At 36.7% G+C, this 27,435-nt stretch overlaps 2 protein-coding genes and 1 long non-coding RNA gene across 45 annotated transcripts in view; all 3 read left to right on the top strand.

The window, feature by feature from the left end:
* nsd3 (nuclear receptor binding SET domain protein 3) overlaps positions 1–14,432 on the top strand; it is a 49,244-nt gene extending 34,812 nt beyond the window's left edge. For 12 of the 37 annotated variants that reach the window (XM_087270479.1, XM_087270474.1, XM_087270470.1 and 9 more), the window contains 2 exons: positions 6,674–6,878; positions 9,683–14,432. In XM_087270479.1, the coding sequence (XP_087126605.1) occupies positions 6,674–6,878; positions 9,683–9,960 (483 nt within the window). In that variant the 3' untranslated portion in view covers positions 9,961–14,432. The remainder of the gene's footprint in view (positions 1–6,673; positions 6,879–9,682) is intronic. The other 25 variants (XR_015501031.1, XR_015501025.1, XR_015501017.1 and 22 more) reach the window with 5 other exon arrangements.
* LOC147842049 (uncharacterized) lies at positions 208–3,921 on the top strand. The gene is made up of 2 exons (XR_015501089.1): positions 208–3,205; positions 3,269–3,921. It is a non-coding gene; the product is annotated as an uncharacterized LOC147842049 (long non-coding RNA).
* A 247-nt stretch (positions 14,433–14,679) lies between the features above and the next one.
* On the top strand, positions 14,680–25,869 carry plpp5 (phospholipid phosphatase 5). Of its 7 annotated transcripts, XM_087269241.1 has the most exons (9): positions 16,479–16,748; positions 17,480–17,890; positions 18,231–18,343; positions 20,157–20,265; positions 20,394–20,484; positions 21,699–21,762; positions 22,021–22,145; positions 23,722–23,892; positions 25,347–25,869. In XM_087269241.1, the coding sequence occupies exons 3-9, from the start codon at positions 18,273–18,275 to the stop codon at positions 25,514–25,516; spliced, it is 801 nt and encodes a 266-aa protein (XP_087125367.1). In that variant the 5' UTR covers positions 16,479–16,748; positions 17,480–17,890; positions 18,231–18,272; the 3' UTR covers positions 25,517–25,869. The 7 variants fall into 7 exon arrangements, with proteins under 7 accessions (XP_087125365.1, NP_001417792.1, NP_001002211.1 ...); XM_087269239.1 differs by lacking the exons at positions 16,479–16,748; positions 17,480–17,890 and adding an exon at positions 14,680–14,716; NM_001430863.1 differs by lacking the exons at positions 16,479–16,748; positions 17,480–17,890 and adding an exon at positions 16,203–16,382.
* Positions 25,870–27,435: the final 1,566 nt, after the last annotated feature.

Genomic DNA, 27,435 nt, shown 5'->3' with positions numbered 1-27,435 from the left:
CCCTTAAATCTTTTGCTAACTTAAGTAATTCAACCATTGGTATCATTTAGACTTTTTCAATTTATATGCCCTAACCTGTCCTCAGACTTCCATCATCTGCTCTAAAACAACAGCCATCAGCAAACTCAGAACTCTAGGAGGAGATGTCAATTACAGTCCAGTCAAGACAGGCCTTAATTAATTTTTTTTTTTTTTTTTTTTTTTTTTAGACACAATTCAGTGATAGGTGCACAATCACAGGAAAGTCGGTTATTATATGTATGGCATTTATAATTGAAACTATTCTATATTGTTTTTGAAATGTCAGAAAGTAAATTAGGTTTAATTCCCAACTGATATGACTAAGTGTGTTAGTTATTATAGGCTTTTTTTATGGTTAATGTAAGGCTTACGTAACATTAGAGATTTTTTTTTTTTTTTTTTTTTTTTTTTTCAATTTGCGACTTTCGGTTTTGTCATTGTTCCCAACTCCTCGGCTTCATGCACTGGATTTATGGCAACTGAAACATGTGGTAAAGCTGTGTCAGCCATCTCATACCTTTTTTATTGTTCATCAGTTAATTTGGGTGACCACCCCCTCTTTGCCAATTAGTAGACCCTTTCCCTGTAACACCCATTTTGTGCCCACTAGTGACAAGAATTCATCTTCATAGTATAATTTATCGTTTCTGTTATAGTGCAGTGTAGGGGGTCAGATAGTGGTAAGTGAATGCCTAATTGGTTAATCCTGGGTTTCCAAAGGTTGTATAGGGAGACCAAACTGTGAGGGCTTTAGCCTGTGTTGTCCAGCTCCACCTAGTAGATATCAGCACCCTCCCACTACTTGCATGTGGACAGTAACCACTATCCATCTCATGACGCCCCATGTTTTGAGCAGTTAAATGACCTGTCATTAGGGAAGGTGATGATAACCCCATCAGGTGAACCCAATATGCTGGCTCCCAGTTTAACTAATCAATCTTTCCCCAGAAGGGCCACAGGCACATTTGTTGAGTAGAGAAGACTGTGGCTTAGTTGCTGGTTAGCCACGGTGACGGGTATTGGTTTTTGTAGCTGGCCATCTTTCTGCTTCCCCAGAGAACCTATTACTTCAATTGTCTTACTTGACAACATATCATCAGTCACTGCCCCCTTCGTGACTTTAGTAAGTGTGGCCTCAGTATTCACCAAGGCTGTTAATGGCCTAGCGTTGACCATTATCTACAGTGGGGTTCGGCCTGTCCCCCCCTGCTGGTTCTCTGTGGGTCCCGTCAATAAGTCTCCGCCTCATCCCCCAGGTCCCACACCGGGAATTGAGTGGGCACCTGGTTCCCCCGGGGTTTAGGGGCTGGGGATGACGGGAGAGTTTGTATTGGTTCTGGTCGCCTGCCTCGACCAGCAGCCCCACCTCTTCGAGGATCCCAACCCCCCGCAGGTTGGCTGTTCACTGGACACTGATCTCTCCAGTGGTTTAAATCTCCACACAACAAAACAACCCTTGTTGGTGTCCCCATATCTCCTATCTTTTTTTTTTTTTTTTTTTTTTTTTTTTGTTGCCCCCTCTATGATATTGGTTTGGCTACTGTATGTATGTCTGTTGTGCTGTGTTGGGCTGAGGCATAATGGTGACTGTGTGTAAGAAATTAGTGGTTGTGGGCTAGGTTGTGGTGGCTGCACAGGCGACATAGCAGGTACATGAGTCAGAGGAGCAATGACTTGTTGCATTTGTGTATTTTGTCTTACGACCATCTTATTCTGTAATTTAGCTTTAGCCTCTTCCAGCTGTAGTTTCAACAGCTGTGACTTAATATTTTCTAGCTTTTCTTTGTGTTGTTTCAATGTTATATGTGTTCTTTCCTCCATTCCTGCTACCCTGTACATTGTCTGGTTTACACTGTCTCTTGCGAGTTGAATGCTTGTGGTGAACTGTTTAGCTATTTCCTTTTTTACTGCTTCCTCTATTTCTATTTTAGTCTGAACTTCCTTTAGGGCCGTTTTCAACTGTCTTTGTTTTTTTTTATCTTCCTCTGTTTCTTCGACCTCTATAGCGCCCTGTTTTATCATGAACTTGAAATCTTTGTTAGCTTGTTTAGTAGTAGTTTCTATTTCTCCCCCTTTTACTATCATTACTGGCATCTGCATTGGTGCTGAGGGGGTTTTGGTTTTTTCTTCTGCACTACTATAGGGTGGGGGCCTCTCTGGTGAGTCCCTTTGATCTGCCCACACAGCACTTTTTACTTTGGTAACCATGGCTGCAGCTACCCTGCTCCATTGTCTCAGTCTATCTTCTGCTTTTTCTATTTCTCTGTTTGCTGCTCCCTTCTTCCAAACCCCAGTTTTGTCCCTATTTTGTCTGGCCAGTACCAAATCTGTATCTGCCCTTTTCTCCTCTGTCAAAAGTATGTTCAGTAACTTTCCCTGATTTTTAGCTGTCTCTGTCCAGCCATTTAGACCTGAGAGATATGTCCACTGACTTTCTAATGTTTTACTTATTTTCTTTCTGTCTTTTGGTTCGGTGTGATGTATTATCTGCTTACAGATACCATCCCACGTCTCTTTATATGTTGTCATTTTAATAATGGTTTTGTCTCCCTATTGGGGTCACACACCTCACAATCTTCCTTATGTCCTAATAATCTACACACCCACCACTTAGGAATATTTTTCACCTTTCTTGGTTTGTAATATAACACTTTCAGCATCTAATTATGATTCCTTCATTCACTCGATGTTTTATTCACATGCTCTCAGTCCCTATGAATATAGGGCTCATCAATCACACTCTCCTCTCTGAGCTCCCAGAATGCTGCGTCCGTTCCTACCGGGTCACACTTAAGTGACGGTCCAGAGAGGGTGCGCAGCACTCTGACCTCCCAAATACGGAGATATTCATTCACTCACATACACTCATTCAGGAATCCGCACACACTTGACACTTTAACACAAATTTGCACCCTTTAACGTTTTGCCTTTTACTCTCTTTTATGTGTTTTTACGAGTGAGTTAACCTCGCCGGGTAAACTTCAATTCTCAACCATGCCAGGAAAACACGATACGAGTTTTTATAATATTTCTTAACCACGCCGGGTCAACTCGTTTATTTACTAATTCAGAGTTTTTATAAATTTGCTTAACCTCGCCGGGTCAACTCTTTTGACTGCCAATGCGGAGTTTTTATAAATTTTCTTAACCGCGCCGGGTCAACTCCTTTAATTACTAATTCTGAGTTTTTATAAATTTGTTTAACCGCGCCGGGTCAACTCAATAATAAACCAATTAATAGTATGAGTCTTTATAAATTTGTTTAACCACGCCGGGTCGACTCGTTTAATAAATCAATTCTGAGTTTTTATAAATTTGTTTAACCGCGCCGGGTCAACTCAATGATAATCAATTCTGAGTCTTTATAAATTTGTTTAACCGCGCCGGGTCGACTCAATGATAATCAATTAATAGAATGAGTTTTTAAACCTTGTAACCACGCCGGGTCAACTCATTTTAATTGCCATTGTTGATCTAATTCAAATTATTTACGGATTATGTTGGTATTCAATCCCCAATCAACCTTAAATTTGGTAATTCCAATCTTGCAGTACTTTTATTAAAAAGGTGACTGCTTACCTTATCAGAAGCTCTGCAGAGAGGTTGATTTGAGATCGTCCTCCAACTCGACGAAGCGTCTGAGCGAATCCGGGTGCCCCCTCCAAATTGTAGGAAAATGGTTTTTCCCTCCCCGAGTTCAGGATTCGCTTGAAAGTAGACGCAGGAAACTTAGCTTTATCGAGAAATCAAAGTTTAATAAACGAAGGATCAGATCAACAATGCTGAGCCCAGGAATACTGAAGAGACACCATGAAAAGGCAAACTGGGCGCTCCAGTATTGCCGTACAAACATAAAACAATAGTTTTTATTCTTGGTTGTCTCCTCCCCACTCTCGATGAGCCTCCAATCCATTATTCGCCTTCCCATCATCAGATCTCATTTCAACCAGTTAGAATCTGCCAGTAGCCTGCAAACACACACACACACAAAACACACATGCACCCCTACACAGACTGAGATACGGCTGGTTCCTTGCAGGTGTTAAACCACATCCTGTACCAAAGCACAGCTGTCCATGAGCTCGGATCTCTCGTCTTACTTCTGTGGAAAACCCCGTTTCTCTAGAAGCGAAGCTTAAGCGACAGGCTCACATTTCAAACAAAGCAATAGGCTCATATTTCAAACAAAGCATTTCATCAGTAAAAAAATAGCAAAACTTAATATCAATATTAAACATATATAAAACATCAAAAATATGAAAAACTTAATATCAATTCTGAACATATATAAAACATTAAAAAATATGATTCCCTCAAAAATATAATTCCCTCAATTGTTAAATAAAGAGCTCCAGTAATTAAATATTACCTTTAATAATAATGTTTCTGTGTTTAATGACTTTGGACAGAGTTCTAGCTCCAGAAAGATTACAATTTCTATAAGCCTTATTTGTCAATACACATATTGTGGCCTTAAGAAATTAATGGAAGGAAAATTAAATGCATGAATGGTTACACAACATACTCAAAAAGGATGTTAAAGAGTAGTTTAATTTATCATTACAATAAAATGGAGGGTGGCATGTGTAATTTAATGAACTAATACATTTTCTTATTATTTATTTTTTATTTTCTTATCTATTTCTTATTCTATATTTCTTTCCTTCGTTGAAGCAGATGTGTAATCTCTGTGTTTAAAACCTCCAGCTTCGACTCTGTAAAGTGCGTTGCCCTTTTTTTCTTACCGTGACTTTCTATGGTGACTCGTGAATTCGGCGATCTACTGAAAATGCCTTCAGGTGTGTGCCGTGCACGCGCATTAACCCGCGGTTATCTTCAGGAGGTTGATTTAACTAACTCTTGTCACCTGTTTTGGAACCAACATACTCGCGGTAAGCAGGTTTTGGGTAAATCAACCGAGAGTTTAGGTTTTAGCAGATGGTAAGTTAACCCAGCTTTCTGGAATACCCCCCAGGTTCTGTTCACTGAAGCAGACGCGCGCGTATGGCAAGCCGTTTTAGCATTTAAACCTTTGTTCTGACTATCCATAAATATATTTAATTCATATTTAATTAAATTCATTTAGAAATATCTCTAATTATATTTTGACTAGTCGAATTATAATTATGACTAGTCAATATATAATTAGAGATATCTCTAAATATATTTATGGATAGTCAGATCAAAGGTTTAAATGCTAAAACGGCTTGCCATACGCGCGCGTCTATCATAGTCCGCCCTCTGTAGTAACAGCTCACGTCATGTGTGATTTTGCGGCCGCCAATACATCATTATATGAAGACAGAATGACATTTTAGGGTAAATTGTACCTCATAAATACAGTGTGTGACTCTTTCAACACCATTAGGAGGTATCCATGTCGCTGTGCAAAGTATGTAAATCACTGTGAAGACTTTAAAACTTCGGCTATGTTTGACCCAGTATGCGTGTCAAAAAGCGGACGAGTCTAAAGCAATGACTGTACAACCGAAATGTTGCCAGACGTCTGATTTTGAGAGGATGCGCCATCCTCTATTTCAACTTCACTCATCTTGGTCTGCTAACATTACTGCTGCTGCAATCTGAACTCACGTGCGACAGCAGGTGGAACGTAGCTCACGTGCAAACAGCACAACTAATAAGAGAAAACGGACGTCATATCGTAATCAAATCGTCATAACGCCACGATGCATATCGAGACATTTTTGCATCGCAATAAATCGTACAACAATAAATCGTTACACCCCTAGTACATATCGAAAAGTAGTTTAAAAGCTGTGAAAAAACAACTAATAATGGCATAATAATTATTATTCTGTCTCAACCAAATGTATTGTGTAAAAGCATAGGAACAGCAGAAAGCAGTTTGGGTAACTTAAGTGAATTTACTGGCTATTGTTCTTCCCAATATCTTTTCTTTTTTGTAAAACTACAACAAAGATGGGAAAAGTGTGTACATATTCACATGTACTTTAACAAGTTTAATTCAACTAGCAGTGTCATTTTACTAATGTACATAGTTTTTATGCAAATCTTAATATGTATATGAGGAAAATCTATTAAAATGAGATTATTTGAATATTAGCAAAATTATCATTATTGTTACACCACCAGCATAATGTGTAAGCCATGAAGAAGTGTTTGTACAACAAAATAAAAGCAGTATAAAACTGTTAATAATCAAATAACTTTTGAATACTTACAAAAATATAGCTTTAGTAAAAATAGAGCACTTACGGACATAGAATTCAAATTCATGTGTGTTACTTTCGACCGTACACAGAGAAAATGAAAGTAAAACGAATCTGTATGCAGTACTATAAATGTCGACTTGGTGGCAGGTCAAAACCCCAAGTGGTAAGATGCAACTGCACAACAATGATAGTGGTTTAAAAATATGCTTTGGCGGGTCAAATCTTGTCATATTTTTAATGTCAATTGTGGGCTGGAGGGAGGAGGGCAGGCCGTAAATGGCCCGCAGGCAGGCATTTTGAGACTTAAAATCAGTTTCAACTCACCCAATTTGCCATTTTAGTAACTGTCACTTTAATTTCAAATGACATTGCGCATTGTTTTTTTCTTTTCTTTTTTTTTTCACTGGAGCATCTATCGGCTGATCTTGAATCCTGTCTTAAACCTTGTCTTCATGTAGAGTGCAGTGGTTATGGAGCGGGAGGAGAAGGTGCGCAATGCTAAACTGAAGCCCAAGAAGCGCAAGCTGAAGACTGAAAGCAAGCAGACCCACGAGCTTTACTGCTACTGCTGTGGTGAAGGAGGAGAGCTGGTCATGTGTGATAAAAAGGACTGTCCGAAGGCTTACCATCTCCTCTGCCTCAACCTGAGCAAACCTCCATATGGTATGTGTTGTCCATCACTCCATGTAGCTCTTTTCTAGCTGATTTTATTGATTCGTTTCATGGTGCTTAATGGGAATTGAGATTTCTACAAAAATAATGTTTAAAATTTTGATTAGTATATCACTTTTAGGATGTATCAATAAGTCTTAAAATGTATTTAAATGTTGTTGTTGTCGTCATTATTATTGTTATCAGCTAATACATGCGAGCCTTATTTTCTTGGACAGAAGTGAGGTATTGAAGTCCAAAAAGAAAGGATGGATGCATGCAAGCAAGAATCTCTTATCAAAATTATTTACATTTACTATTTGGAATTCTGAAATTTATTTTATTTAGCAGGGACAATGCTCATTAATGAACAATAAAACTGTAATTAGGCCAGGGTTAGTCACCAGAGCTAACTTTCATCTGTTTCCTCCTGACAGATTTTAAAAACGCGAAAAAAAAAAAAAAAACGCAATATTATACACACAATAACAGTAAAGTTACATACACCAAAAAGACAAAACGTATAGCTAGATAAAAGATTTACACATGACATTACATTACCTTACATTAACTTGTATTTGAATGTTGAATCATCCATAGTCCAGAAATGACTGGCTCTAACTGAGAAGACTAAACTGCTAAAAGACTAAACGGTCTCTTCTGGTAATTGATTGTGTTGCTCTGCCATTATTATTCTTCTGTGTAAAATGATTCTTCATTTTGACCACATTATCACATCATGTTGTAAAATCGAGATGTAAAATAATGTATATCAGACAGAAAACCTGCATGACAAAATGGGTTGTAAAATATTGAAATATTTTGTGAATATAATCATAATAACAGTGCATTTAAAAAAAAGGAATAATTAAACATGGCAGTTTGTTAATGTTTTAGGTTGATAAAACAATCATTTGCTTTTTGTTGAGCTTCTCTTTTGTCTTTTCGCACATCACTCCCGTGTTTGTTCGTTTTTGAAAGGATCGGATGTCAGAACCACTTGAGTAATCATGCACACGTTATTATTATCAGCTCAAGAAGTTCATTATTCCAAATATAGACGATCAGCGAGCGCAAGCGAAAAAGCTAAACCGGCATGGGCTAGTTCTGCTTTTCATCTTGGCTTTGTGACTGTTTATCATGACGACGACAAGGTTTGTTTGAGCTTGGGTCGACCATGGCTTGATATTATATGTATATAAAAATACGGTGTAATGTCTCGGCTGTGAATTTAAAAATGACCCTTTTTTTGTTTTCATTCTCCTGCTTGTTCATGAGCAAGTGACATATCTCTCTTAACCCATAGCATTCAGCTGCGCATCTTGCTCCACTTTTTGGTACCCTTTTGTTGTGCTAGGTACCCTTCCGAAAGGGTACCCAAATGGCCCATTTTCACTGAATGGTACAGAATGGTTCGGTATTTTTTTGTTTTGTTTTTTGTTTTTTTTAATGACCGTTTCAACTGTCAAAGGGTACCTAAAAGCGAACCGTACCGTACCACTTTTAGCTCACCCTTTGTGTACCAACAGGCCCAAAGGGTATCATATGGCGGAGCTATACACGCTATTGGTTTACAGAGATGCGTCACTCACAGAATCAGGAGAAATAAAACAAAAACCACCATTTTTAAAAACACAGCTGAGACATTAAACCGTAATAATATATACATATAAAAACAAGCAATAGTCGACCCTAGCCCAAACAAACCTTGTCATCGTCTTAATGAACAGCCATAAAGGCAAGAAGAATAAAATCTGCTGTATCCTGTTGTTGTTTTATGAGCCCGTCTAAAAGTGCGAGCGGCTTCACTTTCTCCAGAGAGCTTGCGATCACGCGTCTATACTTGAAACAACAAACTTTTTGAGCTCAGATTAATAATGTGCACTTGATTTTTGAAGCGCTTTGATATCCGATCCTTACAGGAAAAACAAAGGTGAAACTGAAAAAAAACTGCAGCAAATGATGATTCTGCACCCTAAAAGATGAACATACTGCCATGTTTAATTATTATCCTCACCCTTTGGACTATTATGAATTTGGAATGACGGAATTACTCTCTAACAAGAGACTACACATGCTGCTGAAGATTAAATACACATATGAGAGGTTTGCACTGATTGTGGGCTATATTTCAAGTTGTTTTTGAACCCAAAAAAGGACTAAATACATGTTGTGTGTAGTTTTTCTGTAATTGATAACACCAGAGACTGTAAGGGTCTGTATGTGTTCATTTATGTTGCATTTATTTAATCATTTTACAGTAGGCTATTTCGCACTCATTGATCTGCAGTTATAATCAAATCCTGTCCATAGATGAACATTTTTACACAAGTGCTAATGTGTTTAAAGCATCTGTTTTGTGAGAAGTGCTTCTCATATGATATGTGAACGACCCTAATGGCTTTACTGACATTTCCTCAAGCAAAAATGACTTTGTCTGTAACTTTGTTGTACACCACGCCCACCAAAAGGGTACTCTTTTGGCAGTGGAAATGCGAGCTTGATAAAGGTGAACCGTACCCACCTGTACTGTACTGTACCTCAGTGGAAACGGGCCAAAAAAAGTGATATGGTACGGTTCGCTTTTAGGTACTTGACCGTTGAAACAGCCATAAAAGCATACTGTACCCTACCACTCAGTGGAAACGGGCCATTACAGTCCATTAATAATCCAAAACAGTCAGAAGAAGGTGTTGAGAAAAACAACAACTACAGAACGGAGAAGGAATTGTAAAAATTGAGAATTGTAAAAAGTTTTCTTAAGCTTGGTTTTTGTGTTATGTGATAGATCTGTTTTTTGTGTGTCTCTCTCGCAGGACGATGGGAATGCCCCTGGCATCAGTGCAGTGTTTGCCAGCGCACCGCCACCTCTTTCTGTCACTTCTGTCCCGCTTCCTTCTGCCGAGAGCATGAGAGAGGACAGCTGGCAGTGTCTGCGCTCGACAAACAGCCCTGCTGCTCCAACCACGACCCCAAGAGACCCTTAGGACCCCAGGCGAACCGCAGCCAGGTCACTGTAAAGAAGGAGCCACTTGACGGCAACGCCAATGAGGAAGAGGAAGAGGAGGAGGAAGAAACAGGAGACGGGGAGTGATTTGGCCAAAGCTTCAGAAAACCACATCAAGTTCCACGAAAGTTGAAAGTAGTCGACACATGCAGCTCGCTGGTCCACTTCTCAATTAACCCAAGTGGACTCGATGAACCGGTTTGATTCATTCCAAATCTGGTATGAATTTTTTCAAACATATCACAATTTACGGCCTCACGTCAATTTCATACGGGCTTATGTAACAACGTAAGCGACTCATTTCTGGTTTTATAAGCAAAATTTCACAGCTAATTTTCAGACGTGCTTTGTTTCGGCAAAAAACACAAACAAAACGCCTCGGTTAAAAGACGCCTTCAGCGGCAAGGTCAGTTTCCATATATATGGTACTTAAAAAAACACTCTATAAACACTTTAAACCAAGAACTTTATTTATGTACCTCATGTAAATAGCAAAGACTGTTGTAATATGTGTCGGGCGCAACCGTTCGCCCCTCGCCGGTAGGATTTCACTACATGTCCAAATACGAGCCTCTCGTGTAACATCGAAATAAAACAAAACAACGACAAAAAAAATGATCGATTCAAAAGACATACGAGGTTTGTTCAACTGCCGCCCCATTCCAGTGAGTTTGTGATTTGTAAGATATATAATCATTAATATATTTATGTCGATGTTTACATCCATTCACAATGTACAGTATTATTCATCTGTATTAGTCAATTTGATATCACTTATCGTATTGTTGTATATGTGCCCTTTTTGTCAGCGAAATTACATTATTGCTTGGCCGGTACTGTATTGCCGTCATCTTCCGCTCCATCGAGTAAAGACGCAGCGTAATTAAAGAGTTAAAAGTGTTAGTAAATAACCATCGGCCGCCGACAAGATCAGTTCTGACGTGTACAACAGTAACGTTTGACGGTGTAGTGTTAAACCACATATACTCCAACACTGCCATGTGTCTTAAACAGATATTTACCATTGTGAGTATTGACCAGGTGCCAGTGCGTAATTTCACACACACACACATGAGGAACGCTTATCATTTTTACAAGCAGCGCAAGTTGTAAGACTGTGAGTACAATCTTTAATGTGATTTTGTTTTCCCGATTTGTTTCAATTTTCATTTTCCCGAGTGTAAATATCCGCCTTTCTTATTTTGGTTTCACACCTACTATATTGCTGTACAGTCAAGACTCATTTCAAAGATTTTTGTTTGGTATCTCTTTCGGATTCTGTTTAGTTGTGATGACTTTGCTAAACTAACGTGGAAGAGGCTGTACAACTGACAGCAGAGTGTAGCATAATCCTCTGTGTGATTTGTACTTGATGTGAATCTACTCAATAGCTTTGCCTGTGCTGTAAAGTGGAACTGTTACTCTCTAGTTACTGGTAGCTGTGCGGATGAAGACTAGATCTCGACGGCTTCGGCACATGGGCTTCGTATACGTAATATTTAGTCATTTCACCATGAACTTTTTATAGACCACAGTACAAGTATTATATGTGAGACGCCACCACCAGTATGTTTGTCACTTTATGGAAAGGAGGGAAAGCGCTGCAAGTTTCATTTTACTTGAATCATGATGCCCATTCTGCCTTTGTTCATTTCTATATTTATTCTTAGTTTTTTTTTTTTTGGTCTCAATGGAGTGTTATTGAAGGATATCAGTGGAAGCTTCTCTCTGCCACAGAATTTAAAAAAAGAAATGAGGTTACTGTGATTTGGGTGCTCGCTGCAGAGCTTACTTGGGTGGAGCTCACTCCAATGAGGATGAGTTTGAGCTCCAGCTCCTCCTCCTAGAAGCTGTTTTGATGTGTACACCTACCCCGCCTCTAACCCCAATCCCCAGTGACCTCACTTGTAGAAGAAGTGCTGCAAAGAGGAGCTGGAGCTCTGCCCATGTAGCTCTACAGTGAGTATCACTTAGAGATTTCACAATTCTAGCTTTTTTCGGTATTACTTTATTTTAATGGTCCCTTTTAACGCTTTTTTGTTGAATTGAAGTTGCATTGCATATACATGCAGCTAATTCTCTATAGATTATAAGTAGACTGTGAGGTTAGTGTAAGTTAATGTACTTGCAAAGTTTCTTATAGTCAGTTAAATGTCTGTTGAAAGAGCAGTATCAACAAAGCAGCCAGTCTACTAATACTCAAATGACGAGTAATTGGCAATGCAACTTTGGTCAACAAAATGTGCAATAGGAACCATCAAAATAAAGTTTTACTTTTTTTTCCTTTGACAAATCAGAGAAAAATGTTAATTGTGAAAATTAAAAAGAGTAAATGTGATTTCTTCTAATTAAAAAATCAGATTTCAAGGGTTAAAATTCAAATTTGCCACTTTTAATGCCAAGCATTTGATTATTTCTCACATTTCTGACGTTTTCCCTTCACATATAAATTTCATTTTGTTTGTTTGTTTGTTTGTTTTTTTGTCTTGCAAATCAAACTTCAATTGTTTTTAGGGTTGTAAGTTTGTTTCCACAATTGATCATTATCATCATCATATGGCTAAGATTTTACCATTATGATTACAAAAAGCTAATGAACTTAAGTTACAACCCTGAAAATAATTCAAATTTGAGTTCTTTCCAACTTTGGGTTAACTTCACTTAACTCACCGCAAATGTAATCAGAATTGACAGTCAGATCTACATAACAACCTCAGAATTGTAATCAAAAAGTAATGCAATAAATCTGCCAAATTAAATTACAGTTCTGAGGTTGTTATGCAGATCTGACTGTCAACTCTGATTCAGTTTGAGGAGAGGTAACTGAATTTAACCGAAAGTTGGAAGGAACTCAAATTTCAATTGTTTTCAGGCTTGTAAGTTTATTAACCTTTTCACAATTCATCATATTGCTGAGATTATAACTAATAATTCTGTCATTTTTACTCAATTGTGACCTGCCTTCCTCTCAAAAACCACAATTTCAATTTAGTTTTGTATTCGCTAATAAGAGTAAACGTTATTTCTTCAAATTAAAAATCAGATTTCACCAGTTTGAAATTCAGATTTGCAACTTTAACTTTACCATTTCTAATTTTTTCTAAGGTTTTCACTTCATAATTCAGATTTTCATCTGCAAGTTTTTGTCTTGCAACTCAAATTTCAATTGAGAAATTAAGTGAAGTTAACTTAAAGTTGGAAGTCAGAATTGAGCTTAAAAAGTAACAATTACCCATTTTAACACCAATTCCTTCGCAGAAACCAGCTTCCATTGATATCTGTGCTAGATTCTTGCATCCGACGACAAATATTAGAAATCTTGTTGATTTACTGCCAAACTGAGATTTGTATGTTTATGAAAATATCGTATGCTCTTACTTGCATCTGCATCTTTGAAACAAGGAAGGCATTTTGGGTCTTTTTTCTTCTTTTTTTGCTTGTTTATCTTCTGATATGTGATATTTTTATAGTTTACATTTATTTTTATATAGCTTGCTTTTATTTTTAAAAATCGTAGGCACTTTTGTTCTTATAATACCAATGTTTGCCCTTATGTTTATAACGTAAAATATCAAGAAAATGCAGTTGGCTGGTTTGTTATGCCTGGTCACTTTTGGTACTATTCATTTTACTTTTCTTCTTTGTATGTTTCATCCAACATGGATAATCACTAGAAATTGCCAATGATATTTTTATCATCGGTTTTTAACCCATGCGGGACGTCTTTTTTTTTTGTGACATTTTCTTCAATCACTGATCTGACTGTAACTGATTATCGATTTTTCTCCACATCAAATGTTAAAAAGTGTATTACCTCCATTGATTCCAGTGTTTAGTGTCAGTGCACTGTATTTTGTGTACATTTTCTTTGTGTATTTAAAGGTGTCATTATCATTTTGTGCTATCCGAGCATGTTCTTTGTGTTAACTAAATTTACTAAAGGCGGTGTCCTACCAGCTTACACTTTGATTTCCGTGTACTGATTTCACATTCCTTTTAAATAGACTGTTTACTAATTCTTGCTACTGAGTTACAGAGTTTGTGTAAAGATTAATGTGTTCTTGTAATATTTTTCACCACGCGCATTGAAATACCATCACACACTCCAACTGAATAAAACGTATCCTAAATGATATGGCTTGGGTAGAATGTATGTCCTCTCCAAGTTTTCTAATGATGTACTTCATGGATAGTAATTTTTTTGGCTATGTTATTTAGCCTGTGTCATTGCATTGTGTATGAGAATGATGCTTGATCAATTGTACATAGTCGGAAATGAAAAACAAAAAATGAAAAAAAAAAAAAAACAACACCAACAGAACTCCATTGTCATTATATTGTAGTGTCATAAGAATGCTTGTAATATTGCTTCTGAATGTTTGTGAACGTAGAAAACATTTTGTACATTTTCTTTTCTTGTATTTTATTTGACCAACTTTTCAGATGTATTTCTTCAGAATTCATAAACTATTCTGAGAGTACTTTAAGCGACATTCCACAGATTTAAACGTTTTCAGACTTGCCTGGTTTGACTTCAATAAACTGTAATGAATGTTCAACTGTTTCTTTGAATCCGCATTTGAATCGAGTTTGTCTTCATTGATGACATCACATATTTCAGTTTGCTAAAAGTGTGTATCGCTGAGTATTTATTTTTGGTAGAATATAGTTTATGAGGGAAATACACTCACCGGCCACTTTATTAGGTACACCTGTCTTGCAGCTCGTTAAGGTAGATTTCTAATCAGCCAATCACATGGCAGCAGCTCAATGCATTAAGGCATGTAGACGTGGTCAAAACGATCTGCTGCAGTTCAAACCGAGCATCAAATGGAGGAAAAAGGTGATTTAAGTGACTTTTAATGTGGTATGGTTGTTTGTGCCAGATGGGCTGGTCTGAGTATTTCAGAAACTGCTGATTTATTGAGATATCCAGTAAGCGGCAGTTCTGTGGATGCAAGTGCCTTGTTAATGCTAGTGATCAGAGCAGAATGACCAAAGTGGTTCAAGCTGATAAGGCAACAGTAACTCAAATAACCACTTGTTACAATCGAGGTATGCAGAAGAGCATCTCTGAACGCACAACACAGCGAACCTTGAGGCGGATGAGCTACAGCAGCAGAAGACCACACTGAGTGCCACTCCTGTCAGCTAAGAACAAAAAAACTGAGGCTACAATTCACACAGGCTCATTAAAATTGGACAATAGAAGACTGTAAAAACTTTGCCTGGTCTGATGAGTATTGATTTCTGCTATGACATTCGGATGGTTCAGAACTTGGCATCAACAACATGAAAGCATCGCCTTGTAAATGTAACCATCCTGCCTTGTATCAATGGTTCAGGCTGGTGGTGGTGGTGGTGGTGGTGTAATGGTGTGGGGGATATTTTCTTGACACACTTTGGGCCCATCAGTACCAATAATGCATCATGTCAATACCCTAGCCTAATCATATCAGACTGGTTTCCTGAACATGACAATGAGTTCACTGTTCTCAAATGGCCTCCACAGTCACCAGATCTCAACACAATAGCACTTTTGGGATGTGGTGGAATGGGAGATTCACATCATGGATGTGCAGCCGACAATTCTGCAGCAACTGCATGATGCTATCATGTCAATATGGACCAAAATCTTTGGGGAATATTTTCAGAACCTTGTTAAATCTATACTACGAAGGAGGATTAAGGCAGTCCCGAAGGCAAAAGGGGTCCAACCTGGTACTAGTAAGGTGTACCTAATAAAGTGACCGGTGAGTGTAGGCTATGCTTTTACACAGATTGTCATGCTTTCGAGAATCTCTAGAGGGCGCTTGAATCATGATGATTTATGATTTGGATGTTTCATTCATGTGAATCGATTCATTAGTGCCATCGCACAGAGGTTCAAAAGGTAATATTTGGTTAAATTATTCAAATTGCACGAAGGTTTGAATAAATAATTAACCACATGAAACTTGTGCAGAAAACAGTGGCCGTAGCAGAGCGCCTAAAAACACCTAAATTTTCATTATTTGTTCAATATATTTTAGAAATTGTATTTTAAAATAATAAAAAAATCTATGTATTTCATGACTCCAGTCCAGTCAGAAATCATTAATTTGATCAAAAATAATAATACAATCGTAGGACTTATTGAGACTGATAACAACTTAGGTAAGATGGTGCTTTGGTTAGGAATATTTTTGTAATCCCTCAAAATCAAAATATAGCTTTTTTTTTTTTTTTTACAAACTAGTCTTTCGCTCTGCGAATCGACTCGATTGATTCGTTCAATAGAACCCATTCAACCAACCGACTCCCTCGCGATTCGAGCATCACTGAGAGTACTGACGTGTTCATGTCAGTGTTCGCAGTGCCTCGTCAGAGCTGCTCTTCATCGCTGCTCATCTTCTGCGGCTGCTGGACATGTCAAATATATATGATAGACATCACGAGGTTCTGCTCCGGTGGCTGCTCTCAACAGCCGACGAGGCGACGGTTTAGACGGAAAAGGAAAGAATCCGAAGGTCTGTATTCAAGCCCGCGCTGCAGACAATGGACGGAGGATGCGCGATGTCGTGTTTGCGGAAATGTTCGTAAGCAAATAATATCACAGATGTGCCGCGGAGGGTCGCGACTGGTGTCGGCACATCTGCTCAGGGATTCACAGTTTACCTCTATAGTGGTGCTCTGGCTGTTTCACTTGGAGATATCGACCCTTGCTTTCTGTTTTGAGAAATAAAACGCTACATTTAGCTGCATTTTGAAACATGGTAGCTGGTTTCTTGTAGTTGTAAATGTCAATTTTAGACTAGTCACATTTGACAGCTTGTATACGTTGTTTAGATCATCGTCAGACTGTGTCTGCCAGCTGTTCACACTTTCTTTACCTGGTTAAACTGGTTTTGGGAACATGGTAGATGGTTAAAACTGATTTGATGTGGTCATTACTTGATTATCAACTGCTAGCTAGACGTACTTAAGTTAAAGTGGGTTTTGCAAAATGGTGGGTGTCAACTAATAACAATTTAGAATCTAGATAAGGACTTTTTAACAGTTCTGTACTGATAAACTGAATAGTTTCTAAGGTGGTTACTGGTTTCTCGTTGTTTTAAGAACATCTTCAACCAGCAGACCTGGCAGTTACCATCTTGAGCTGACTAAACTGGTCTCTGGAACAAGCTGCATGGTTTTTAGCTCATCCAGAGTAGTCATTAGTTAGCCACCAGACTAACTACATCAGCTGGTTTAACTTGGTTGTTAGGTTGATTTTTCTTTTAAGCTGGTTTGTTACTTATTCCAGCTCAACCAGTTTGTAGTAATACTGAGGTAAAGTTGGTTTTATAGTCACACATTACTACTTTCTCATTGATAATATAATTTCAGAAAAGTATTCTTTGCAAATTCTAAGCAGGTACATGATATTATCGGCCAATGACTATCAAAGTACAACATTGTTCACAGTCAGTTAAATAGTGCTAATGTTGTTTTGAAGTCACACTTGCATGCAATTTCAGATATGCTAATATTGAAACTAGCATGGTAATAATGTAGAGTTCATACCACATGTTGTCACTGTTCAAAAATGAATGAATGTGGGAATATAAAACCAACTTTACCTCAGTTTTAACCATAACCATCAACTAGAATCTAGACATTTATTTTGGGGAAAAACAACATTGTGATAGTTAAAGTTGTAGCCCAGCAACACGCCTGACAGTTTAAGTGTGTATGTTCGTTTAAACTGGCATCTTGCACCATAAACAATACTCTGGAACAGTGTAGAGCTTCTAGCTCATTTAAAGTGGTCATTAGGTAGCAAGAAACTAGCAGGTCTTACTTTGTAGTCAGTAGCTGGTCCCTCACTGATTAGTTGGTTTTCATCTACAAATCAACATTTGGCTGATTATAATTATTGGTCAGGCAGTTTTTGGAACATAGTAGCTTGCTAACCAGATTGAAATGTCTGTCAATGACCAACTAGAAACCAGATACCATCTCAAACTGGATTTTCTCACAGGCTTTTGTGCTTAAGGTGCGACAAATGTAACATTAACTCCCCATTTGGGCACTCTAGTGGTTTGGGTTTATAATACTAACCAGCTTCCCCATAATATCTCCTCAAACTCATGTAATGTTGGTGGAAGGTTGTTGGTGATTAATGAATTGGTTCATCCAAAAATGAAACTTTAGTCATTAGTTACTCTTCATCCATTTGTTACAAACCTGTTTAAGTTTCTTTCCACGAAATAAGATATGTTAGTTTTTGGGTGAACTGTCACTTTAAGGTTTTTTTTTATTCTCTTATATGTTATTTAGTGTATCCACATAGACACATCAGATTATTACAATGATAATCTTCCACTTTCTTCCAGGTTTTAGGAGCAGGTGACTTCAATGACAAACCAAGACCAAAGATGAGGAAGACTATTGATAATGGCTTCATTGCTGAAGTTGCTGTACGGCTGCTGCTCTTGGGTCTGTTTCTGTAAGTACTCTTATTTTTGACTTGTATTATGAAATTTCAAATCAGCTCTTACTGTACATTTGTCCTGAAGTATTTCTCTGGGTTTGACAGATGCGTCATTCATAACCTGTTATGCTTGTCTTTTGTAATGTTCTCACGAGCTTACTGCTATATAAAGTGAGTGACGGTTGTGTTTGTGTTGTGAAAATGAGGATTGTTTCAATAAATGAGCTATGTTTCCATCCAAACATGCCAATTAAACTTATGACCAAAACTGGAATATCGCATAAGTTAAAGAATAAAGCACGGTTTATATCTAATAGAGTTAAAGAGTTCAACATTTGTCACTTCCTGATAAACTGACAGCAAATATCAAAAAGAAAAAAAAACTATTTTCCTTGGTAGAAAAAGCCACTGTTGGCTTTTTTCTTATATAATTAATTACTTGCACCTCAGAAATAGGCCTGTCGCAATAATCAATATATCAACTTATCACACAACACATGAACATAACCTTAATTATTTTTGTTGATGCAATCTATATCGTGCATACAGAGAAAACAAATCTAGCAAGACCTTAGCTGATTGCGCAACATCTTTAACTCTATTTGGAGGTGTCAGTATGGTTAAAAGCACTATAGTATTTACTGTATATTACTATAGTATATTTTAATGTGGGTGTCTGACAACAGAAAATAGATCGGTGGCAGATAGTCTCTTACAGTTTTTTTATTAACATTTTTTTTATTTAGGATATGCGTTTTCACATTCTGAGTCCAATACCTAATTATTAAATTGATAAAATGACTTTAAATAAATAATCTTAACAGCAAAATATGATGTATTCTTTGGATGAGTGAACTCTGTGATGATATTATGTCATCATTCTGGCATTATATAATGAGTACCAAAAAATGGTCTTAAAATGACAATAATATTGTTTATCGCAATATATTTTGGGGCAATATATTGTACAAAAAAATAGATGTTGTGTCAGGCCTACTTAGAAGATGAAGATGAAACGCAATGAACGCACAGTGATTTTGGAGGTGCGAGTCAGTTCTGATAGAGCGCAGATTGTAGAATGACCAAAACAACATTTCAGATATTTTACAATATGGTCAGGTCCATTGTCTGTCCATTAATGTCATTCCCATGCACTAGTGTTATTTTGTCAATGAAAATTATGACTAAATATAGTCATCAACGAACTTTTACAAAAATGAGACTGGATGCGATGAAAATGGTGATCATGTGACAATAACTACATTCAATTTATAATGCAAAATTGCTGATAAAAAAAAGACTAAATTTCTTTTCATTTTCTTTGACTGAAAAACATTTTGCTAAAACTAATAAAAACTAAACACAAAGACTAGACTAAAAATAAAATTAAAACTAGCCGCCAAAAACAACAGTAAATCCAACGATATTGGATAAAACTGACATAAGGATATTTTGTTTTTCTGTGATATATATTGTAATATAAATAGAAAAATTGACTGTGATTATTTTTTGAGAAGTGCATCTGCATTAAATATGATACAAAAATACACAAAATAATATCATATAAAGCACAGATGAAAACGATAGAACAAAGATAAAAATAAAAAATAACATTATGGTTTTCAGTGGAGTCTAACAGACTATTGCAGATTTACACATTGCGATATTGATGCTGAAGGATATATTGTGCAGCTGTACATTGCACCCAATTATGTTATCCTATGATCTGTTTAAACAAAATGACATGACTTTTGTTGATGCACATGCTGGAATTTATTTGGTAGATGTGTTTTCTTTGTAGTTTAAGCGTGTTTTGTGTTTTTTGCAGAGTTACAGAGGAACTTCCTCCATTCAGCCGTGAGATCCAGCCGGAGGAGCTCTGGCTCTATAAGTTTCACCCTGTTAAAAAGGACCGTGTTCCTACACGCTTCATGTTTGTGAGTGCTTGTAGCACGTTTTTCAGTTTTGAAAGTGCATTTGAATATACAAAGCAGGGATGTGATGATGATTATGATGAAGGGGAAATTCATTTACTTATATGTTTCTGATTAACTTCCTCAAACAGGCCATCGCCCTCTTCACGCCACTGCTGGTTATTTTCTTATTTGCCTTCTTGAAACAAGGTGGAAAGGGAGATTTAAAAGAGGCGTCTCTGGGTGAGAAGTGCATGAAAATGGTGTTCTACTATAGTATACTAAAATGTTAAATCTAATAATTGTTTATCTATAAAAATATAATATGAGGCATATAAAGGACATAATATGTGGAGTTAAAATGCTTAAAATACACTTAAATACACTTAAATTTAACTTAACATGATGTGTTGTCATGTATAACTCATAGGAGTAATTAAAAATACATTTTTATTTATATGTTGAATCAATCATAGTACAGTTCAATAGTAAATATGATGATATATATTTATATTTACATATATAAAATGCTTATAACTGGGGACAATTATTTATATATTTTATATAATTTACATGAATTGTAGCATAGTTGTGTTCATGTAATATTTTAAAATATTTATGGTTAACAAATTAAATCTAATTAAGTATAATAAACAAATAAAACCGTGGTCATAATCATAAACGAATCACTGTTGATAAAAATGACTTCCTGTATCTTTCTCTGTAACACCGGGGTTGAATTAATCTGGTGTGCAAGCTCCTTCAGTGCAACATCAAGCCAACCCCGGGGTTAAAGAGAAAGATACAGGAAGTCATTTGTACCAACAGTGATCAGATTGTAAAACCAAAATCATGTTAGATGAATTGTGCTGAGTTGTAATAGTTATTAGATATGGACAAGTGTTCACCTGTTGGTTTTGGAACTAAGGTGTGCAGTATGAATGTCATTTTTATTATTGTTTTTATATATACAGCATGAAACTTTATTTTATCTATAAAATTTGCCTTTGGGGATTTCCCTTTGGGGATTAATAAAGTCAAATAAGTAAACAAATATCACAAAGAAATTAACAGATTTTTAAAAATAATAGATTTAGTTCATACGTTTAATTTAAATAAATATAATTTTACTTGTCACATCAATAATAATAAAAGTAGTAATGAGAATAGTGTCAAACGTATAAATAGTTACATGTAAAATGAACTGATTAAAAAAGAAGTTTCATTAAAATATATTCATGTATATGATGTATTCTAATCATAATTATTTTGTCATTCATATAAAATTAAATGTACCATAATGTGTGATTTTCAGTCATGGTTATTCATGGTGATGTAAATCATAGTGTAATGCAGCTGATAAAATACAGAGATAACAAAGACATGATGATCTCATACTCCTGAGTGTTACTGTCGGCTAACGGAAGTCTCTCTGTGTATTTTTTATTATGGCCCAGCTGTGACTTTGACCCTGGTGTTAAATGGAGTTTTCACTAATGCAGTCAAGCTCGCCGTGGGAAGGTAAAAGAGTGTATTCATCTTATTATAATGTAAACTTTGCACCAGATGCACCACAGAATACATATATTGATGCACTGTACACTTTCAAATACTTTAAGACAAAGACATTCTGGCTTTGTCTTGTAAACAAATTTATAGAAATTTGTCATTTAATTATTATTATTTTTTTATTAGTTTTGTAAATCTACCTTTGACTTTCATAAAGGAAAAAAAAAAACAATTAGGAGACTAGACACCTCAATTTCTCTCTTCCACCAGGCCTCGGCCTGATTTCTTCTACCGTTGTTTTCCGGATGGCCAGATGAACCCAGAGCTTCACTGTAGCGGAGACCCAGATGTAGTAATGGAAGGCAGGAAGAGCTTTCCAAGTGGACACTCATCCTGTAAGAGTTCATATAAATACAGGTTACATAATATGTTGTTCATTGCCCTCTTTTAATTCAAGTGAAATCAGGAAATATGTAGGATAATGCTGCATTTGACTGCCTTAGAAGTAAATAGATTGTGAAAATCATTTATTTAAAGCAGCAATTGTTGATTGTTGTGATGTATAAAGCTCACATACAACTCACTTTCAAACCTTCAAACAGTGAATTGTTTGCAAAAAACCAATAGATGTATAAAAACCATTAATTGACTTTGTTTACAATCCAAATACAGTAAAAAAATCTAATACAATAAAATCTATATAAATATGCCTGATGTATAATGAAGAATAGCAGTTAACTGTCTTATTTTATGTACACCACTATTCAAACATCTGTTAAGATGTATGTTCTTGTAAGAAGTCTCTTACTCTCCCTAAACACTGCAGTCAATCTGTATCAAATCAAGCATATTGCAACCTAATTTGGTTTTCAACCAATCGATCTGGGTCATTTTCAGTCATTTGTATTTATAGATCCATTGCAATTCCCATATCGTTGAAAACGAACCGTACAGGGCTACAAAATAAAGATTACAGAAGAAAAGTTTATTAAGAATGAGAATCTAAAGGCTATTAGAAATCTGAATTACTTCTCGACTACTTCACAGGATTGGAAACTTTAGAAAAAGAATATATGGAACTTGGATATGCACTCAACAGCCACTTTATTGGGTACACCTTACGAGTTTTGGGTTGGACCCTCTTTTGCATTCAGAACTGTCTTAATCATTAATTACATAGATTCAGCAAGGTACTGGAAAATTCCAGAGAGGCACGTTATCCTGCTGGAAGGATCCATCAGAAGATTGGTGGGATGGATATAAAGGGATGGACATAAAGGGATGGACATGGTCAGTAACAATACTCGGATGTAGTGTGTTCAGAGATGCTCTTCTGCATACGTCGGTTGTAGTGAGTGGTTATTTGAGTTACTGTTGCCTTTCTATCATCTGAAACCAGTCTGGCCATTCTCCTCTAATCTCTGGCATTAACAAGGCATGTATGCCCACAGAACTGCCACTCACTGGATATATTCTCTTTTTCTGATCATTCTCTGCAAACCCTAAAGATGTTGTGCATGAAAATCTCAGCAGATCAGCAGTTTCTGAAATACTCAGACCAGCCTGTCCGGCACCAACGACCATGCCACGTTCAAAGTCACTTAAATCACCTTTCTCCTCCGTTCTGATGCTTGGTTTGAACTGCAGCAGATCGTCTTGACCATGTCTACATGTCTAAATGCATTGAGTTGCTGCCATGTGATTGGCTGATTAGAAATTTGCTTTACCAAGCAGTTGGACGTGTACCTAATAAAGTGGCCGGGTGAGTGTTTATGCACTTTCTACAATTGTAATGTAATCAAAATCCTGAAAGTGCAAAAGAATAATTCCACACAGTAGAATGTGTAATAGCCCATCAGAAACGATCATTCAACAGCTCCATACTCTAAAATATTAAGCTGTTTGGTGGTAGTAGTTTTGAAGCTGACTAGCCGTTTTTTTTTTTTTTTTTTTTTTTTCCTTCTGTCACAGTTGCGTTTGCAGGTTTGGGCTTCACGGCTCTATATGTAGCAGGGAAGCTGCACTGTTTCAGCACAGCAGGTCAAGGTAAAGCCTGGAGGTTGTGTGCCTTCCTCACCCCGCTCCTCTTCGCTATCCTGATCGCCCTCTCCAGAACATGTGACTACAAGCATCACTGGCAAGGTGACAATGTGATTCCACATCACTGCCCTACTGACATTCACAGTTTCAATGAGTACAATTAAAGAGACAGTACACCCGAAAAATAAAAACTATTTACTCACCCTCAAGTAGTTCCAAACATTTATAAGTTGTTGTTTTCTGTTGAACACAAAAGAGGATATTTTGAAGAATGTCAGAAACCACTGCTAACCTTTTTTTAAATACTTTCTTTTGTGTTCATCAGAAGAAAGAAACTCAAACAGGTTTGTCACAAGTAAAAGGAGAGTAAATGACTGAATTTTCAGTTTTAAATGAGCTAAACTTTAAGAAAACACAATGATTTTCGAAATTTAGATTTTTTTTATTGCTTTAATGCAGCTAAAGTCAAACCCGAGTAAATGCACATCGCATAAAGACGTGGAGTTTTCCTACTTTGTCGTGTTATCGAAGTGCCGTATCGACATCTACACAACTTAGTCATACTATTACTAAGACTTTTTGCTGCATTTTGCAATGGGATAAACACTCAGCAGTGGTCAATAGTTTGTCAAACCAAATGGAAAAACTTTTGAGGAATTAGCAGACCACCATCGTCTGTTTGCACATCCAGCAAGACAAATTATTTCCTGTATTTCTTTATCGAGCAATATTTACCTTGATTTTTCTTCAAGTGTTGTTGACAAAACTTTAAATTCCCTCCATCTTGAGCATGCTCTCAGATGCCACTATTCTTTTTCATAGAAACCAGCTAAATAATCTTTCACACAAACTTTTTAAAGCGACATTACAGGAGAAAAGGACACTGATACTGTGCGACAGCTATATTTTGTATAAAAAATAGTATTGATAGTCTCACATTAATAACCATAAAATATTTTAATTATTTCACTAGTGCTTTATTAAGATACATGAATAGATCCCAGCTAAATAATATTTTAAATTATTATTTTCATTGTTGAAGTTTAAAACTCTGGGTGTGTAATAATATGAAAAAAATATAATAGAAAGGTAGTTAATTTTTTTAAAGTATGTTTTATGGTTAGTTTGACAGAAATTTGAACAAAATTCTATATATATATATATATATATATATATATATATATATATATATATATATATATATATATATATATATATATATATATATATATAAAATCAAAGGACATAAAAGTGCTTCTAGTTAAAGTATTACCCATATATAATAATAATATTGTTGTTGTTGTTTTTTATTAGTATTTCTGTGAATTCAAAGCAGAATTTTAAGCATCAATACTCCAGTCACATTACATTTTAAAGTCGTACCACCAAATTATTCATTAATAAAGTCTTGTACATGTGGCCTTCTAGCATAACCAGCTTATTAATTTACATGTAAATCTGAACAAATTCAGTAACCTCATTTTTACCTATGTGTTACCAGTGTAATGGCTTGTATGTAAACTTACTCAATGACGTGCTCTCCTGTGTATTTCCAGATGTGCTAGTGGGCTCTCTCCTCGGCTTGGTCTTCTCCTACTTATGTTACCGTCAGCATTACCCAGCTCTCAATGAGCCAGACTGCCACAGACCTCTCCGAATGAGAGAAACGGCACTTCCAGCAGCAGAACGCAAGCAGGCAAACCCAGGCTACCTCTTACCTCTGTAGGAAAACCAGACCGATGAGTATATACTGTTTACCAAGCCTCGCCGCAATCATGTCTACTTTTTTGTGTGTGAACCGACGAGCACTTCTCGTTTCTGCCTTCCTATAGCGTTTTAAACATTCACAATGGACGTTTTGTGTATCGTACGGCTGTCTTTTCGAAAATGTCTTTGTATCTTATCAAGCTCTTTATATGTGAACTGTCCCTGTGGAAAAAAACTCATTGTGTCATGACGGCTTCTAGGTCACTTTTACTTATTAACCTGACATATTTATAGTGATCTCCGGTAGTACTGTACGCTACAGGAAATCCCCTGATATCTTTGTCAATAAAGTTTGTGATGATTTCTAATGTATCAGCTGGAGTTTGGTCGGATCATTCGAGATTTCAATAGTGAGGAGGATCATTTGCTATGAGGAGACTTTGCTCAGTGTTATCTGTCATTGGGAGTTTCCTAGAGGTGGGTCAATATGTTGGGTTTTGTCTGTTTTGTTTTGAGGGTTTTTAAGTGTTAAGGACTATCAATTATGATTGATGAACCTTTATCTAAACTATGAGATGTCCTAGTTACTGCGGCCCAGACGAATTAGGTCACTGAATGGGTAAGGATCTGCTGAGGACATAACTAAAGTGTACTAAAGTGTTACATGTACTAAAGGTCATTCATTTAACATGGTTAAATCGACCCCTTTAAACAGCGATTAAAGTGGTATTAAAAAAATGTAACAGAAGAAATTGCATTATTGCAGAGACATTTTAGTTTGTTCTTTTTAATTTCTGTTTTTATATTAAATGTATAGCTATATGCTATGTCAGCTATGCTTCTGTTACACACATTTGTCTAACAAGTTATAGTAAGAAAAACTAAATATGAGTTAAATTTATGGGAAAATAGGTTTAAAAAATACATTTTCTGGCGACCTTATTAGGTAAACCTGTCAAACTGCTCGTTAACACAAATTTCTAATCAGCCAATCACATGGCAGCAACTCGATACATTTAGAATAGTGATTTATGTGATTTTGAATGTGGCATGGTTGTTGGTTCAAAAACCTTCATCTACTGGAATTTTCACGCACAACCATCTTTAGGATTTACAGGAATGGTACTCTCTTTCAGTATGGTTTGAAAAAGAGAAACTATTTAGTGAGCGGCAGTTCTGTAGGCGCAAATGCCTCGATGTCAGAGAAGAATGGTTGGTTCGAGTTGCTTGAAAGGGAACAGTAACTCAAATAACCACTTGTAACAACCGAGGTGTGCAGAAGAGCATCTCTGAAGGCACAACATGTTGAACCTTGAGGCAGATGGGCTACAGCAGCAGAAGACACCGGGTGCCACTCCTGTCCATTTAGAACAGGTAACAGAGGCTACAATTTGCACAGGCTCACCATAATTGGACAATAGAAGATTGGAAAAACGTTGCCTGGTCTGATGAGTCTCGATTTCTGCTGCGACATTCGGTTGGTAGTGTCAGATTTTGGCATCAACAACATGAAAGCATCGATCCATCCTGCCTTGTATCAACGGTTCAGGCTTGTGGTGGTGGTGTAAAAGTGTGGCAAATATTTTCTTGGCACACTTTGGGTCCATTAGTACCAATTGAGCATCATGTCAACGCCACAGCGAACCTGAGTATTGTTGCTGACCATGTCCATCCCTTTTGAAAATGACAATGAGTTCACTGTATTCAGATGGCCTCCACAGTCATCAGAACTCAATCCAATAGAGCACCTTTAGGATATGGTGAAACGGATAATTCCCTACATGGATGTGCAGCCAACAAACCTGCAGCAACTGCATGATGCTTTCATATATAGTCAATATGGACCAAAATCTCTGAAGAATTTTCCAGTACTTTGTTGAATCTATGCAATGAAGGATTAAGGTAGTTCTGAATGCAAAAGGGGGTCTAACCTGGTAC

Source organism: Danio rerio, chromosome 10 (genome assembly GCF_052040795.2).
Source record: "Danio rerio strain M-AB ecotype USA chromosome 10, GRCz13ab, whole genome shotgun sequence".
Lineage (NCBI taxonomy): Eukaryota > Metazoa > Chordata > Actinopteri > Cypriniformes > Danionidae > Danio > Danio rerio.
This window is presented reverse-complemented; position numbering and strand designations above follow the sequence as displayed.

Excerpts from the sequence above, each read along its gene's own strand:
- plpp5 (XM_087269238.1), top strand. The coding sequence starts at position 16,422 with ATGCGCGATGTCGTGTTTGCGGAAATGTTC. Across the intron at positions 20,485-21,698 it reads TTTAAAAGAGGCGTCTCTGG|CTGTGACTTTGACCCTGGTG; the intron begins GTGAGAAGTGCA and ends ATTATGGCCCAG. Across the intron at positions 21,763-22,020 it reads GTCAAGCTCGCCGTGGGAAG|GCCTCGGCCTGATTTCTTCT; the intron begins GTAAAAGAGTGT and ends CTCTTCCACCAG.